The 15,995-nt window shown below is 40.4% G+C and overlaps 3 protein-coding genes across 4 annotated transcripts; 2 read left to right on the top strand and 1 right to left on the bottom strand.

Moving 5' to 3' along the window:
• The first annotated feature begins 1,431 nt into the window (after positions 1–1,431).
• Positions 1,432–6,322, top strand: LOC139621106 (V-type proton ATPase subunit S1-like). Its single transcript, XM_071477377.1, has 10 exons — positions 1,432–1,596; positions 2,840–2,960; positions 3,434–3,508; positions 3,601–3,794; positions 3,892–3,929; positions 4,026–4,111; positions 4,220–4,446; positions 4,581–4,616; positions 4,846–5,080; positions 5,227–6,322. Exons 1-10 carry the CDS (start codon positions 1,475–1,477, stop codon positions 5,437–5,439), a joined length of 1,347 nt encoding a protein of 448 aa, XP_071333478.1. The 5' UTR covers positions 1,432–1,474; the 3' UTR covers positions 5,440–6,322.
• Positions 6,323–6,563: 241 nt separating this feature from the next.
• On the top strand, positions 6,564–9,514 carry LOC139621109 (ciliary microtubule-associated protein 3). Of its 2 annotated transcripts, none has more exons than XM_071477379.1 (5): positions 6,564–6,907; positions 7,097–7,195; positions 7,515–7,666; positions 7,746–7,863; positions 9,376–9,514. In XM_071477379.1, exons 1-5 carry the CDS (start codon positions 6,758–6,760, stop codon positions 9,439–9,441), a joined length of 585 nt encoding a protein of 194 aa, XP_071333480.1. In that variant the 5' UTR covers positions 6,564–6,757; the 3' UTR covers positions 9,442–9,514. The 2 variants fall into 2 exon arrangements, with proteins under 2 accessions (XP_071333480.1, XP_071333481.1); XM_071477380.1 differs by having other exon boundaries at positions 6,616–6,907; positions 7,536–7,666.
• A 61-nt stretch (positions 9,515–9,575) lies between these two features.
• Positions 9,576–15,436, bottom strand: taf8 (TAF8 RNA polymerase II, TATA box binding protein (TBP)-associated factor). Its single transcript, XM_071477378.1, has 8 exons — positions 15,258–15,436; positions 13,729–13,888; positions 12,494–12,592; positions 12,342–12,404; positions 12,082–12,206; positions 11,567–11,714; positions 11,292–11,434; positions 9,576–10,050 (listed from the first exon to the last, which is right to left on the bottom strand). The coding sequence occupies exons 1-8, from the start codon at positions 15,303–15,305 to the stop codon at positions 9,910–9,912; spliced, it is 927 nt and encodes a 308-aa protein (XP_071333479.1). The 5' UTR covers positions 15,306–15,436; the 3' UTR covers positions 9,576–9,909.
• Between the last annotated feature and the right edge of the window lie 559 nt (positions 15,437–15,995).

Below are 15,995 nucleotides of genomic sequence, written 5' to 3'. Positions count from 1 at the left end.
TTTTTTGTCAGGACCATGGACAGTTGCCTGGTGTACCTGTCATTCATCCAGGAGAGTTTATCTGAATTATACCCATCACATGTCTGTTAATAACACATCCAGTATTGTGAAAGTCACTGTTTTTGGCACCACCATGACAAAAAGGGTTCATAAGCTGTAATGAATGGATGCACGACACCTTGCCTGTATTTTAATTCATTAGGGAGACCTCTCCAATGGACTGACTACTTCTGGAAGGGTACTGCAGAACATCTGGGCCAAAATCCATCCATAAACTGCTAATTAACACTTACAGATGCACATATAATGGATTGTAGACCTCATAAATTATCAGACAGGGTGTAACCTTAAGCGCATATACATGGTTTACCAACATTTATAGCTGCATTTACAAGCATAGGAAATCTGGTGTAAGGTAGTATTATTCCAGCATAGGAGAACTGTAAGTATACAAGCAACAATAATTTTTATTATCAATACATCTGACAATATTTTCTTTGATAATCGCCTCAATGTTCAGTCTAGAAAATATCAGGAAATGGTAAAAAGGTCATTATTTTATACCAATGTCATTATTCCCTGAAGCTTTGTTTTGTCTGACTCATTACAAAGATGTTGAACGTATAGTTAATTAATTGATTATTTGACTGGCAACTATTTTGATAAATAAATAATCATTTTGATCACTTTCTTCAGCAGCAATGCCAAACATTTACTGGTCCAGTTGCTTTTCTGTGTCATAAACAATAGTAAACTGCAATACCAAAGTTATGGCCTGTTGATCAGACAAAACATTTGAAGACATCACCTCTAGGACATTAGGCTCTAGGTAATTATAATTATTTTTATTTTTCACAGTTTTTTGACATTACATATACAAAGTGATTAATCAAGAGAACAGTCAGAAGATTAATTGATAATGGAAACAATCATTAGTTGCAGCCCTTGTTGAGTTTACTCTCAAAGAAAACTGGGAAAATATCAAATTTACGTTTTTTTGGCACTTTTTCTTTAAAAAAAAAAAAAAAGACTTAGATGATTAATCAATTATCAAAATCATTGCCAAATGGGCTAATTTTCTGTCAACCAACTAATCAGTTAATCAGCTGATAAGGGAGACTGGGGAAATTATGAAAAGGTACAGTATGAGCCAACAGGGGCCCAACAATAGGGCTAGTAAGGAGCTTAATGTGGCCATGAGTGTGAGCAACACAGTGAATTTACTGAGCCACAGTCCAGCAGTGGTCGCCAGATGTGTCCAGGCCAGATGTGTCCAGGCTGGGGGCAGGTGAACTGTGGTTGAGTCTGTTTCACAGCAGCCCGTCGCGGTGCAGAGACCCGGGCACTGCGGGCGGAGCGGAGCGGGGCGGGCCGGGGGGGGGCAGCAGCAGGAAGCGCCGTCTCTCTGTAGCTCGACCGCACATGACCGTCAGCTGGTTCGGGTCATGTGACCACAGCTTTGCGGAAAACGAAAATGGCAGGATCGAGGTGCTCGAGTAAAATGCGACAAACGGCTTTTACGGCCGTTTTCTTTGCCCTTTTCGCCACAGGAAGCTCGACCGCTCAAGTGCCACTTCTAATCTGGTCCAGTGACAGGTAACTTTTCATTTCCCGTCTTTATTTGTCAAGTGTGACTCAGTTGTAGTCTCCACTGGCCGGCTGCTAATGCTAACACTTTTAGCTAACGGTGTTTCCGCTGCTAGCCGGACACGACTGTTTTATCTTTTTTGTGTCTGGAAGTGTCAAATAAACATCTAATATCATGTAAATCTTCAAGTACTCAGAAGTGAAGGTCGATTATCAACATGTTCCTCCTCTCAGCGCAAACGATCCCAGTGTCAAACTTAAGTTTAGAGGAGCAACTTGTGCTCTGTCCTTCCTCCACTGTTTACCACAAAGGTGTTGAGGTTGGGTTTTTGCAGTGGTTCAGAGGAGCAGGGAGCTGTTGGCAGAGACAACATGGCGCTCAGACATGGGGAAAATGTGGACATATTCTGCTGTGTGTTGTGGCTGGGGTCAGAGGGAGGACACAGAGCACACAGGGCCCTCGGAAATACTCCAGAGCTTCGCTATGCCAAATGATCTGTGTATTATTAAGAAAATAACACATAGAATAGTTGAAGCAATACAATAGTCTGCAACTCACACAGAGTTGAGACATTTGTCTTGGCTGCACGGTTGTATGACCGCTGTAATTTTTGTATTTTACACAACTGTGACTCTAAAAGTGATTACACCAGAGGTGCAAGGTGCACAGAGACAGTCTGAAACCTGCAAATGTTGGATTTTGTAGAAACATGTTTTATCATTAACCAAACACATTTTCACACATTTGGAGCAAACATCAGGAGGATAACAGCCTGCTCATGTAGAGGCAGGAACTTAAATTTATATGGTGTCTGTGGTGAGGAAGAGACAAAGGGAAGACAAATATATAATAATATAATGAAGCACGTTTATTTAAACCTAGCCTTTGATGACATGGGTTTTGATGGATATCATTCAGTTTTCTGTAGTGGATGTTTAACTTATTGGGTTACTGTAACTAGGTCTGAATGAGAAATGAAATATCTCTTCTTATGTTTGACAATCTTGACTTTAAACAGTGATAAATAGTAGCAGTGAAGCACTGGTTGATGAATTTATTCACTTTTCACACAAGAGAAATGCTTTCAGAGAGTGATGGCCGTTTGCAGGACCATTAAAGTCCTCCGTTGCACAGCATAAACTGATGTGATGATTGTACTGAATGTGTTGCAAACTGTGTTTCGGAAATGAAATGAAATGAAATGAAAAAAACTGTATAAGACATCAGAATTTGTCCTTATCTTACATATAGCTTACCATCACTGGCCTCGCCTGCAGCTGGTCACATCACATCCAATGACCAGCTGACTGCCTACCTCACAACTGCCTTAGGCTCTGGCCCCCACACCATGCTGCTGTTTCTTCAGGACAAGGTCAGTCCCCGAGACATGAAAACTATAGTCCTGCTCTGTAGTAAACATGGTTTCAATAAGTCACTAAACAGATTGGAGCTAAGGGTGAAAAGTGTTGTGGAGGATTCAACCTGTACATTCAAAGATTCTCTGAGATTCTCATAGATTTTCAGACATTAGAGAGCTTGTCCTTGGATTTGTAAGTTGTGTAAAACAGGGCAGTAATGAGTCATTTGTAGCTGCACTGCAGTCCCACGAGACACTGTGTAACAGTCTTTTCATTCTGGTTTGACAATGAGGTTTGGCCTTACTTCCCATATCACAGTTCCTCTATTACACATCCATCACTCCAGTTTGGTCTCTGTGTCTTATGTTCCCGGTCCTGAAATGATTCATGTTTAAGTGTGTGCAATTTTTGCAGTTTTAATATACTGTTTCCACTTGTCTACTGATGTTGGGAATTTTGATATTTTATTGTCTTTACTTGTGTTCAGTTAAGCAAAGACGACTTCACAGTCTTTGGTGGAGCGTTTGGAAACAAACAGGATAGTGCCTTTCAAAACCTGGAGGTAGGTTTTCACAACATACACATTAGTCCCAAATGAAGATCATTGTGTCTGACTAATAAGGCGAATAATTCTTACCACTCGTTCCTTTTTAGGCTGCACTTCAGTCTTCTTCGTCGTCAGTCACGCTTCCAGCCTTAGAGTGGTCGGGCTCCTCTGCCATCCTGGCTCTGCTGCAGGAGAAACTTGGTGCCTCGCCTCTGCTTGTAGACGCAGACACTCTGTCACATCTGAGCATCAACACATCTGTCAGCAATCTATTGCTCATCAATCTTCCTTATTGTACTGGGTGAGACTTTTGTTCTCTGCTGTATATCAGTGAATGGAATCATTGTTCTATTTATAACTAGACGTGAAGGAAATTAACATTTTTTATTGTTTAATAGCTTGCACAAGTCTTGCAAGGAAGTTCTGCGTGACAATGGTAAGTGTTAAAGATTTTCATTGTGTCAAATTATTTTAATTTGATATATTTTTTATACATGGAGTCCATAACTCAAGTGTATTTTGCTTTCAACAGATGAGATAATTGGGAAAGTTCTTAGTGTCATGAAAGCCAAAAATGTCCCATATACTGCGATATACACAGGACTTCAGCCATCACGAGTAAGATATTCTCACTAACACACATAAAAGTCGTCCCATCATGCACCAGAATTATAATAAATACGTTGTTTATTTTTGTAATTGAAATGTAATGTCATGTTTTTGCAGGTAATTGCAGAGACATCTGTGTCCGACCAGTCTGTGGGCCGCTCGTTGCTCCAAGCAGTTGAGCCAGGCAGCAGAATTCCCATCATGTTTAATGTATCTGGTAGTCCCTGCATAATGCTCTGGGCTCAGAATCTCAATGTCAGCCTCTCAACCTCCTCGCCGTGGATCGACCTCGCTGGAGAAATGCCTTCCTTGGATGGATCCATGTGTAACGGCAGTAACTCACTGTAAGAAAGCCTCCCATTATTTCATAAAAAATATCCAGCACGTGAGCATTTTTTCTGTGATTGTTGACAAGAGAATCTCAGTTTAGTGTTACTTATGTGAAGAGGTCAATTTAAATGGTCTCCTCTCTCTTCAGGCTTGTCCTCACTTATTCGTCAGGCTATACACTAAGGTAAGAAACACTCCTACACATACCCCCCCATAAAATCACAAATATCTACACTGCTACTAGAAGTCATCAGTCAGTTAAAATCCTACAGGGGTGCAATTTATTTAACATATAAGACAGAAATTAATTGGTAACAGCAGTAAGCATTTGTCAGAGTTCTGGCCTTTAATACTAGTTGTATACGACGACGTGCTGTTGTCATGATACTCAGCGTTATTTTGTTGATCCCCAGGTTTGCCATGAGTCAGCGGTTCTATCCTGTGTCTGCGCGGAACTGGTTCACCCTGGACTCTGTGCAGCTGCAGTCTAACGGTCAAACTGCGTCTTTCATTGGGAGACGCGGCATCTACGCTCCTGCAGAGTATTCCTTCCACTGCCAGTCTGTCAACAGCTTCCAAGATGCTCTGCTAGTGCCAAACAACAACCAAAACACAACTCAGTGGAGGCTCAACTTTATTGACTTCCAGGTACAATTATTATGCTGTATTTTCCATTCTGCAACTAAAGAATCCTGCAGCAATGCTTCAAGTAATGTTTTGTCAGAGAGTCTTTTTGAATAATTAATTTTTTTAATTGAATGTTTCATGTGTTACATGTGTTTTTTACAATACAGATTCAGGGCTTCGGTTTGGCAAACGGGACAAATTTCTCCTATGCCAGTGACTGTGCAGGGTTCTTCACCCCTGGGATTTGGATGGGGCTGCTGACCTCACTGCTCATGCTGTTAATTTTCGTGTACGGTCTGCAGATGATCATGCAGCTAAATACTATGGATCGATTCGACGACCCCAAAGGTCCAACGATTTCAGTGCCCCAGTCTGAGTGAAGCACTCCTGTGACGTACACACACACACACACACACACACACACACACACACACACACACAACCACAACCACAACCACAAACACACACACACACACACACACAATCACTCCTCAGTCTTTCAGTGCCTTCTGGCAGATGGTTGGAGAGTCCCTCCTCGCCATACAGCTTTTGTATGTTTGGGCCTTTTTCAGATCTCTGTCTTTTCCTGTGACATTTTCTCCTAGAGTTTTCCTTTCTGAATCCTTCCACAGCTGTATTTGGGATACTGTTATTTTGAAAGGCACATTCCATTTCATCTGCCCACATTTACAAGTGCCAAACCGAATGCACCTTTCTCTTCACGAGTTGATTTTGAGTGCCTATGCTAAAAGGTGTTTTTGTGCCACTGTTGGCCAGACACAGTGGATATTCTCCCTAAAATAATTTGCACTCTTATCGGAGAATGCCTTCTGTGCCAACATGAATGTCAGTGCTGCATGCTGTAGGACCTTCTCAGACCTCAATTCCTACTTTTTTATGTTTCCAACTCAACTGTAATTTAAAGACTACTGGTAATGAAAGACGTGCCTGTATATAAAATTTGATCGTTTGTGAAGTGTGTGAAATTCCTGAGATGTTTGCTGTTTTGAAATTGCCTTAAAGAAGTATGCTAATGCTTCCTCTTGGATCTAGTTGTGTTTTCACTCATGGTTAAATCACAGATATACACCACTTAAATCCAAAGTTTTCTTAACAGCTAATTTATTTAATTTGCTTCAGGTTCTTTAACAAATTTAATGACAGTGACTCAGTTCTGCTTTTGTCAAACTTATTGATGTGCAATTGCCATGGCATGTGAGTACATTGTCTTTAATTGAAAATAAAGATATAAATTAATTGTGATTTGTTTAGTTTCACGGCTGCAAGTTTATTTTCATTATTGAATAATCTATTCAAAAATTGATAAAGCAGTTTCTTAATATGGTGAAAAAGCAACTAGCAATTACAAGTTTTTTTTTTTTGTTTTTTTTGTGTTAATGCAAACTGTCCAAAACCCAAAGATATTCACTTCATTGCCGTTTTTCTACATATCAATTAATAGTGTCAGCTGTATTTAACTTTATGTTTTTATGTATAAAACATTTACGTCATCATTTATTTTACGTCAACAAGGAAATGCCATCGATTTGCGTAATTTATGCACCAACTCGGTTGCCATAGTAACAAGTCGAAACAAAGACCGCCATGGCCGGTAGAGGCGACGTTAACTGCGTGCTAGCGTAACTTCTGTTTTTGTTCAGTTCCCGTCACTTACTTGCCCATAAGTTGCTTTCCAAAATGTCAACATCCCCCGTTCAGAGAGTGTTTTTCGGCAGCTCTCAGGAGAGGAAACTCTTCCCCCTCCATTTTGCTCCGGACCGACTGGGAAACCGGATGTCAGGGCAGGGAGCGCCGCACGTCGGGCCTGGCTGCTATGACAACCATGAGGTTCGTCTCTTAACGTCTACACCAAACTACGGAAGTCGCTTCACTTCAGTTTTTATTTATTTATTTACATTTGTGAGGCTGAAATCAATGTTCTTCAAACGTTAATTTACTGGTCGTTTGCTTTGTGATGTTTGTCCATCATGCTTTACAAGAAGACTTATTTTCTTGTCTTTGCGTTTTTCTGCGCAGTTTGGCACCATGCTTTACGACATACAGAAGATACCGCAGAGTAAGAAGGGGTACGGACTGTCTGCGAGGACTGCAGTGCGCTTCCCGCCTTGTAGCAAGGTACAGAAAACACATTTACAACGAAGGAATGCATTTAGTATCATTTTTAAGGGCCATACTGATTTAACACATAAAGTTCAATTTTGAGGGCGTTTTCCAAAGTTAGAAAATATAACCCTGATGAGGTTATATTGGCCTTGGCTTAATTTAATTCTTTAATTCTTTAATAGAAAGTCTGCATTACAATGCAATTTGTAATGTGACTCATACTTTAAAACAATCAATGGTCCAATCTGTCTCTTGTGAGTCCCTAAACCCCCCCAATATAAAACTGCTGGAATATCCCCTTTAACATGTCAGGTGTTTAATTTAAAAACAGCTTTGTAATCTCTATCACCAGACAGTGACCCCTTCGCCACAGCAGTACCAACACGATCAAAGCCAGTTCACAATCTCTCCTGGAAAAACACCTTTCAACTCATCCACACAGAGATTCAAAACCACGTCACGCACAGCTGAGGACAGTCCAGGGTAAGACAGAGAGACACCGGCACACAGCTCCACTGTAACAGCGCTGAACTGAGCTGACAGATGTTATTTTGTGATGCAGCCCTGGGACCTACGCCCACGATGCAGTGACAAACAGGAGAGTGAGCTGGCCGATGTGCTTTGGGACCCCCGACTGGTCCAGACTGCCTCAGCTGGAGAAGAAGTCACTCAGGGTGAAGGTGGGTGTAGCAAGCTGAGCTCTGTGAAAATGGCCCTTAATGTTTTGACTCCCAAATGTGAAACAGAAAACTGAGAGGGACGGCCAGTTCGTACATGCAAACTCATATCCCTTTTTCAAGCTGAAACATAAGGCTGTTTTTTTCTGCTCAGTCAATGTTGAAAAACTGTAGTTAAAACTCTTAAATGCAGGCTTGTTCCATGACTTGATCATGTTAATACCAATTATTATTTTTTTCCTGATTTTCATAGAGACCAGCTGATTGAACATGGCTTTCTCAAAAGAACAGTACATCAGTTTACAAAATATGCTTATTTGCTTTGTTGCAGAGATGTAGACAAGAAGATAAACACCTCTGTCATATTTGTCTGTTAAATATGAAGCTACAGCCAGCGGTCAGTTAGCTTAGCTTAGCTTAGCATTATGACTGGAGGCAAGGGGACTCAGCTACTCTGACTTTTGTCATTTTAAAGGTAAAAAAAAAAATCACCAGCCAGCACCTCTAAAATATACTAATTAACACTTTATATCTTGTTTGTTAATCAAACCAAAGAGTAAAAATTACAACTTTTTTTTGGTTGTACATGGGGTTATGTGTGGGACTGTTGTTTGGCCAGGACCAGTGATTTCCTAGAGTCAGTGTTAGGTTGCCAGACAACCAGCAGAGACTCCTGGAACTCACTGTACCCAGCCAAGAATCAGTCATATATAATTTCCCAGTTAGTATTTGTACAGATTAAACAAACAAGATATATTAATTACAAAGCTTTAGGCTTTAACAGATTAGTCCAGAGTGAAAAAGGTAAGGAGCTGTGATGCCCAGTCAAATACAAGTAAACACACATTCCAGGTAGAATGCTTTGTAATATATAATAATTCCATATTCCTATTGTTTCCCTCACAGTGACTATCTCAGTATGATAGAGATTATAATCAGTTTTTGTTGAAACAGTGTTGGTGTTTTTAGGTTTAGAGATGTTAATTCAATGGCATGATCATTTTGGAGACTGCAGTTTGTGGGTGGTGTTGAACTGTATTGCATTATACTGACAGCTGTTTCTATTATTTTATTTTTTTATTTCTATATTAATGTGGATTGGCCAAATATCAGAAACACCACTGTGTATAATGCAACTGCAGCCACCAAAATGCACCATAAAGGTGAATCAAGACCTTTCTGAAAAAGTTTCAACAAAAACTGAACATTACAACCTTCATGAAGCAGGATTTAGTGCAGGGCTACTGCATTTTACTAGGTGTACCTAATAAACTGGCTGAAACAATGTTGCTTTTGTTGGGCAGTTTTGACCTCATTGCTCATTTAGATAGTTGGAGTCAGGCTGACTATGTCCCGAGTTAAAAGATGAGTGATATCAATCTCTCATATAATGCTGGGCGAGAACTAGGAATGACTGCATGATGCTAATAGGAATTGTATTTGGTGGGATAAATTCGACATGTGTCTTGTTATATAAATCATCATCTAATGCTCTTATTTTTTTTTTTCCTTCAGCTAAACAGTGAAAAGGAGTTCCTGAAGCAGAGGAGCAGAGTGGCCTACCTGAGTTTGTACTATTAACTCTAAATCTGATGGATGAAAACCCATCATGACACAGACGCAGTAATGTTTCTGTCTTATTAATATTTTCCTGAACAAAACGGTGGCATTAGCAGTTTTATCTGCCAGACTGATGTCAACAAAAGTTGTATATCTCAGTTTAAAAAAGAAACTTATTTTTCTTTATTCACAAAATGACTGGATTCTTGTTTTTGTATATTACACTATGATGTTGTTGCTTACAAAAGGATGTCACGCAATTTTTAAACAAAGTGAGTGCTTTGTGGAAAAAAAAAAAAAAAAAAGACTTAGCACAAAAAAAGTCAATAGAAGTCAGTATGCCAAAGTCAACAGCAGTCCTGGTCCCGGCTAACACAGCAGGCGTTGACACCGTGCCGCTCCTCTCTGTGGTGGGAATCGCTGACTGGACTGCTGAAAGCACCAACCACTGTGGCAAATGTGAGTCTGTTGGTTCAGGTAGGTCTTGACTCATTTCTTCCTCCTCACTTTGGGTTTCTTGACCGGTCGGAGGTATGGGTTGTCGATCACGTTGTCCTCGCTGGCCTTTGTGGAAGGTACGACGCCGCTGGGAGGAAGCATGGAGTTCTCTTTGTCGGCTCCTGGATCATCCTGAAAGAGGGAAACAGAAAAAAAGGTGGAAGTGGGTAATCATTATAGTGCACTCTACCAGATACGTTCAAATCACATTTAGGCAAATAGACTTCCTCAACTGATACCACTCTCTGTTTGTGTGTTAAATATGGAGCTAGAGCCAACAGGTGATTAGCTTAGCTTAGCATAAACACTGGAAGTGCATGCCTTAACTGGACAGAAAGAGAAATGAAAGTCACTGCAAAGCTTGTTGTTTTTACATTTATGTTTTGTATGAATTAAACAAATGAGATATAATATTACGCCTAATTTGTTTAATAATTAGCCAACTTCAGAGGTTTTTCCTCCACTTTGGACAAAGACAGGCTAGCCATTTCCCCATTTCCCTGTCTTTATGCTAAGCTATGCTAATTGTCTCCTGGCTCTAGTGCCACACTTGACTAACAGATAAGGGAATGACATCTCATCTAACTCTAAGTGAATAAGTGTTATTTCCCAGAATGTCAATGAAAACTGATAACATATAAATAAGTAACCCTGTTATCGTAAACTCTTGAATAATATAAGCAATATAAGTACATTTATTTTAAAAGGCAAATTATTCTTTAAACTCAGATTTACTTACTAGTTCCAAGTAACAAACCTACCCCTTCAATTTCATGTGGGCCTCCAAAAGCACCAATTAGATTGGATTTGGTTGGAAAATCCCATGTAAAACACACAAAAGCCCCATTATGAACATCTACAGTGGGGCTGAGTGCCAGGAATTTTGATCCCAGTATTTCCCAGTAACTCTCACCAAAAACTGCTGCTGATCTCTGGGACAACTACCCACGGAAACCAAAGATTTTTAGCACGTGTGCACTTGTGTGCATCTTTGTACTGTCACATGTATGGAAAACAAAAACGCCTTCTCCAAACCTCACTGGCACAACCACACAACTGTTGTAGCCAAATAAAATTGGAGGAACCTTTCAGCTGGAGCAATTTCTGCTAATCTGATTTTAAGCGAATGCTTGTTTTGCTTAAAAATATGACCACATAATTTAATTTAATATATATATGAAAGACTTACATCAGAAATATTCTGAAGAAACTGGTTATTTATCTCAAATTCTGTGTATGAAGTTTGATTTATGGTGAGAAATCCCAGGATATATTCCCGACAAGTAATAAAAATAAAATCAAAGGAAACTGAGGAACTGAGAGACTCTAATGGCAGAGAAAATCTGGGCAAGTTCCAGCCTTGAAAAACTTACAGCGATGATGTTTCCTGTGGTGTTCTCGCTGTCTGTCTGGTCGTCCTGCTCTGAGGAATCTGTCTCCTCCAGAGTCTGCAGTTCCAGCTCAGACGGCAGGAGAGCGCTGAGATATGGGATGGTGCTTGGCTGTGCAGCGATCACTGATAAAAAACAGTCAGCAAGGTTAGAACTCATGCTAAAACAACATGCTTCAAGAAGCATAACAGAAATGCACACATCACAGATTACGACCAGTCTTTGAGATACAGGTGATCTTGGTAAGAATCACTCACATGGGAAGGCAGTGATGTCGTCTTTGAAAAGGCTCTGAGTTTCTCCAGTCTTGGCCATGAAGCGTGTGAGTGCTCGCTCCACGTCTCTCCTCTGATTTGCTGCCTTCTCTCTCACCACTTGGTATTCTGACACAGGCTCTCTGAATGTCTGCACAAAGAGAAAACACATTTAGTGATACTGAGGGGTGTCCTTGTCGCTCAGGCAGAGTCAACCCCCTGCACAAAGGATTCTATTCTTCATAAACAACATCTCTGTGATGATCTCAATTAAATGGTAAATGGGCTGTATATAGCACTTTTCTAGTCTTATTTACCACTCAAAGCTCTTGACACTACAAGCCACAGCCACCCATTCACACACATTCATACAGTGCTTCAATGTGGGGGTCAGTATCTTGTCCAAGGACACTTTGACAGAAAGAGCCAGGAACTGAACCTCCAAAACTGCAACCCGCTCTACCTCCTGAACCACAGCCGCCCCACAGTAATGAATACTGAGAAAGGTTCGGACTCACTGGTGTTTTGATGTAGGTGTGAGGGTCAGGGAACTCTGGGAAGTGGCTCGGAATGTGAGACGGATGTGTGCGTTTGTGTCCGGCTGACAGAGCTTTGGGAGTCACAGGTGGGTTCGTCACTGGAGCTGAAATTAATGAATTTCACATTTAAAATCAATAAAGAAATGAACAGCTCACCACTAAGTGAGTCAGTTAATTCTTCAGTCACATTTGCTCATTAACTTTCAGCATGAACGGTGGAGGGTAGAGCGCCTACTTACGGGCAGTTATAACCATGCGCTGGGATCTTTTTGCATACACAGGCAGCGTGTCGACATTGAAACCTGCAGTGACACACACACAGATTAAAGGATGTAATTTGTATTAGGTTGTGTAAGCAATGTGTAATTCATGTGTGTACCTCAGGACTTACCCATTTCGATGAGTGTGACCACTGTATCCGACAGGGTTGGAATACTCCTGGCTGTGTGTTCACAATAAGCTTTAGCAGATCGGCCTATTTCAGTAATATCTGGGGAACAAAATGGACAAAACACTGTTTTAGAAAAGTCTCCGCTTATAAACACTAAACAGTTTGTAGATGGACTAATGGACTGAAGGATGAGATTCAAATTCTGTTTGCGTAAATCATCAACAAATTGGCTTTTTTTTGTTGGTATCAGCAGACATCATTTGAATAATATGTAGAACTACACAGTGTTGATACCAGGTAATAGTTTTCCTCCACCAGAAACAATTCCTGATACTATGTATTTGTAGATGTCTGAACTCAGATTTCCAGTACCAGTGCTTTTTTTCATGACTCCATCTTTTGTCTTAATGAAATGCAAATTCATTCCTCGTTTTCCAAGCCACTCTTCTTCCTCAGACTTTGTTTAACATGTAGGAAAATATTTTAGCCCTTGTAATATCTCAAAATAACTCCCTGATAAAGTGCAGAAAATGCAGTGTTAGAGAAACTATACTGCAGAAGTTTTTGGAAACATTCACGTGTGTCAACACTTGAGGGTTCACAGTAAAGGCCTACTAGTGCTTTCACATTAAAACATATTAATTGTGAACCACATGCAGGAAGTGGTAAATCAGCTGAAGAAGCGAACAATAAAAAAAAAAAGCTGCATTTAATGTGAATCGTTACATCTGGTGTCATGGGGTCAACATTGGGGCCAATCGTACAGATGGGATCAGGAAGTCACTGTCTCTGAAGTTTAACAGAGAATCATCTCTGTGCAGACAGATTAAAGAGCAGGAGATGTGAAGGATTCTAAATAAAAAAATGTATATTTTCTATCTTTGAGAACCCAGACTCAGCAAGGTCAAGTCCATCAAAAATAAAACATATCATACAACTCATCCCCAGTGCTTTCCTGTTTCCATATATACAGTCTATTATCCATTATCAGTCATGTCAATTTTACAGTACATCATAGATACTGCATGCACATAAAAGCATAACCATAATCTTTATAAAATATCTCAGACACCAGCTGATGAAGGTAAGTTGGCTGAAAATATTTGTTGTATAAATTATACTGAACTGGAGAAAAGCTGTGCAACAAGTTTTCACATTGATACACAAAAACATTCAAACACGCAGCTCTACGAAAATTCGCTCCATGAATGCTTCACTTTAAGATTCATACATACAGCTCTGCATCATCTCAGTGAGCGTCTCCACTGCTGCCTTCTCTGCGCTCTCGAAGCCACACTCGGTCAGCAGGGCGCTGACAACAACCTGCAGGGTGCGACGTCTGGCCAGGTGGTAGTTCTCTGCAGGGCTGGTAGCTGCTTTACCACCACCCCCACGCTGAACAAACACATGAGGACACAGATACAGTGGGTGAAGAGACATCAGAAGAGTCATAAGAAAACTTGCCCATCACAGCAACAAGAAACAAACAGAATACTGAGTACAATCGATCTATAATGTTGTCATCCTGGTTGCCCATACCATAAAATTTTGGTCTGTTTTGTTGGTCTGTTCTGTACACATGACATCTACTGCAAGCCTGTCAGTCCTGGAGGAGGGATTCCTCCTCTGTTGCCCTTTCTAGTATTATTTTTAAATAAAGAGTCCAAGGATTGAGGGTCTTGTATGCTTTGCAGCTTTTAAGGCAAATTTGTCAATAGAGATTTTGGGCTATATATATAAAACTAACTGGACTTTATTGGATATACTAAGGTATTACAAATACAGTGAGAATGTAAAAACCTTCTTATATACAGGTGTATGCAGAATTATGGGCGCCACATGTGTCACATATTTTGTTGAGACATTAACATTGAGACTTTCCTCAAATGTTACTACACTACAGCTTTTTATTTCATGAAAACTAGAAAAAATTCACAGACTTTCTTCTATTCTTGTTATAGGAATTCCTTCCTGCAGATCACCTCAGGTCCTGAAATATTTTTAGGCTTTCTCGCAGCAGCATGTTTAAGATCCACCCACAGATTTTCGACATGTTTCAGATCAGAGGATTTTCAAAGCTGTTCTAAAATCACCAGCTTGCATTTCTTGAAGCGGTTCATGGTGGAATTTGAGGTCTGCTTTGGACCAGTGTCCTGTACAAGCCAGCCTCTCCAAAGTCTCACTTCCTTGACTGACTGCAGAACATTTACATTCAAAATTTGCTGATATTTAACAGAATATCTAAGCACAGAGTTAGTGCCAAATTACTGATCAATTTTGTTACACTTTCAGGTTCATAAAACAACAAGTGATAGAGCATTGACATTAGGAGAAGCTCTGTTAATCGTCTTCTTGCTGCAGCTGGTACTTCACACCATAATGTGTGCTTGCCCACACTTCTGCACACACCTGTGTTTGACAGCACTGATTTACAGCACATGTACACATGAGGGGGGACTTTAAAAATAACACACACATGTAAACGAGGCGACGTTTAGAAATGTAGGCGACAGTTCACACTGTGAGACACACACACACACATGTCAGCGTTCATTCATTCATTAGCGTTCACAAACAAATTTAGCCCGATGACCGGAGGCCTAGCTGACCTCACAGCGAGTTCCCGCGGGCTCAACAGGAGTTATTTCAAGGTATAAAGGCATGTTGTTGAAACATTTCAGCCCAGATGAGCCTGACTGCTAGCTTAGCACGGTAAACCCGGGCAGACCCTGCTGGTGTCGGCGAATATAAAACCCTCTCTTACCCCTCCTGCGTTCAGCGACCCTCCCGATACCACCGCTGGATCCGCCATCCGTGAAAATCTGGACTCTGCTCGTCGGATTAAACTGATTTATAGTGAAAACAACTTTATTTTTATGGGGCGACCATTTAGCCGCCGTTAGTAAACACGGTTGCACTGTATGACGTCGTTTCCGTCGCACGGCCGGAAGTTGAAATTACAGCACTGCCGCCCTCTGGTGTTTACATGGGAGGTCACACCCCGCTGAACCCAGCTCTCACTGCAGCATGCAAATAGAGGAATAGCAATAAATAAACATTGCACAGATCTGAATGACAACTTTAGTCTCCTGACTATAAAATGGTCTCACAGAAAATAAAACTAATCAGATGTTCTATGGTTAAATGTAGTTTCACGTAAATGGCTACTTAAATGTCATGTCAACATCAGCCTAAATGGTGTAGGATGCAGGTTGCCTTTGCTTGCAACATAACTCAATTGACAGAACATTAATTGCCAACTAAATTGGAAATCAAATTAAGTCATTTTTGAAACAATATAGTTCCAGCTTGTCATTTGTGAGACTTTTAAGAATTTTGTTTTCCTCTGTTTTTTATCATTGTAAACTGAATATCTAGGGTTTTGAACTGTTGGTCAGACAAAACAAGTAATTTAAGGTTTCGTTGTTATAGACATTTTTCACTATTTTCTGTCATCTTATTGGCCAAACAGTCAAGAAAATAATCAGCTGATGAATCTGTA

Source organism: Trachinotus anak, unplaced genomic scaffold, assembly GCF_046630095.1.
Source record: "Trachinotus anak isolate AG129_WGS33_773 ecotype Australia unplaced genomic scaffold, CSIRO_AGI_Tana_v1 ptg000004l, whole genome shotgun sequence".
Lineage (NCBI taxonomy): Eukaryota > Metazoa > Chordata > Actinopteri > Carangiformes > Carangidae > Trachinotus > Trachinotus anak.
The sequence above is the reverse complement of the archived record's forward strand: the minus strand, read 5'-3'. Positions and strand labels throughout refer to the sequence as shown.

Excerpts from the sequence above, each read along its gene's own strand:
- LOC139621106 (XM_071477377.1), top strand. The coding sequence starts at position 1,475 with ATGGCAGGATCGAGGTGCTCGAGTAAAATGCGACAAACGGCTTTTACG. Across the intron at positions 3,795-3,891 it reads AATCTTCCTTATTGTACTGG|CTTGCACAAGTCTTGCAAGG; the intron begins GTGAGACTTTTG and ends ATTGTTTAATAG. Across the intron at positions 3,930-4,025 it reads GGAAGTTCTGCGTGACAATG|ATGAGATAATTGGGAAAGTT; the intron begins GTAAGTGTTAAA and ends TGCTTTCAACAG.
- LOC139621109 (XM_071477379.1), top strand. The coding sequence starts at position 6,758 with ATGTCAACATCCCCCGTTCAGAGAGTGTTTTTCGGCAGCTCTCAGGAG. Across the intron at positions 7,196-7,514 it reads GCTTCCCGCCTTGTAGCAAG|CTTTGTAATCTCTATCACCA; the intron begins GTACAGAAAACA and ends ATTTAAAAACAG. Across the intron at positions 7,864-9,375 it reads AGAAGTCACTCAGGGTGAAG|CTAAACAGTGAAAAGGAGTT; the intron begins GTGGGTGTAGCA and ends TTTTTCCTTCAG.
- taf8 (XM_071477378.1), bottom strand. The coding sequence starts at position 15,305 with ATGGCGGATCCAGCGGTGGTATCGGGAGGGTCGCTGAACGCAGGAGGG. Across the intron at positions 13,889-15,257 it reads GGTCGCTGAACGCAGGAGGG|CGTGGGGGTGGTGGTAAAGC; the intron begins GTAAGAGAGGGT and ends GTGTTTGTTCAG. Across the intron at positions 11,435-11,566 it reads CGACATCACTGCCTTCCCAT|TGATCGCTGCACAGCCAAGC; the intron begins GTGAGTGATTCT and ends GTTTTTTATCAG.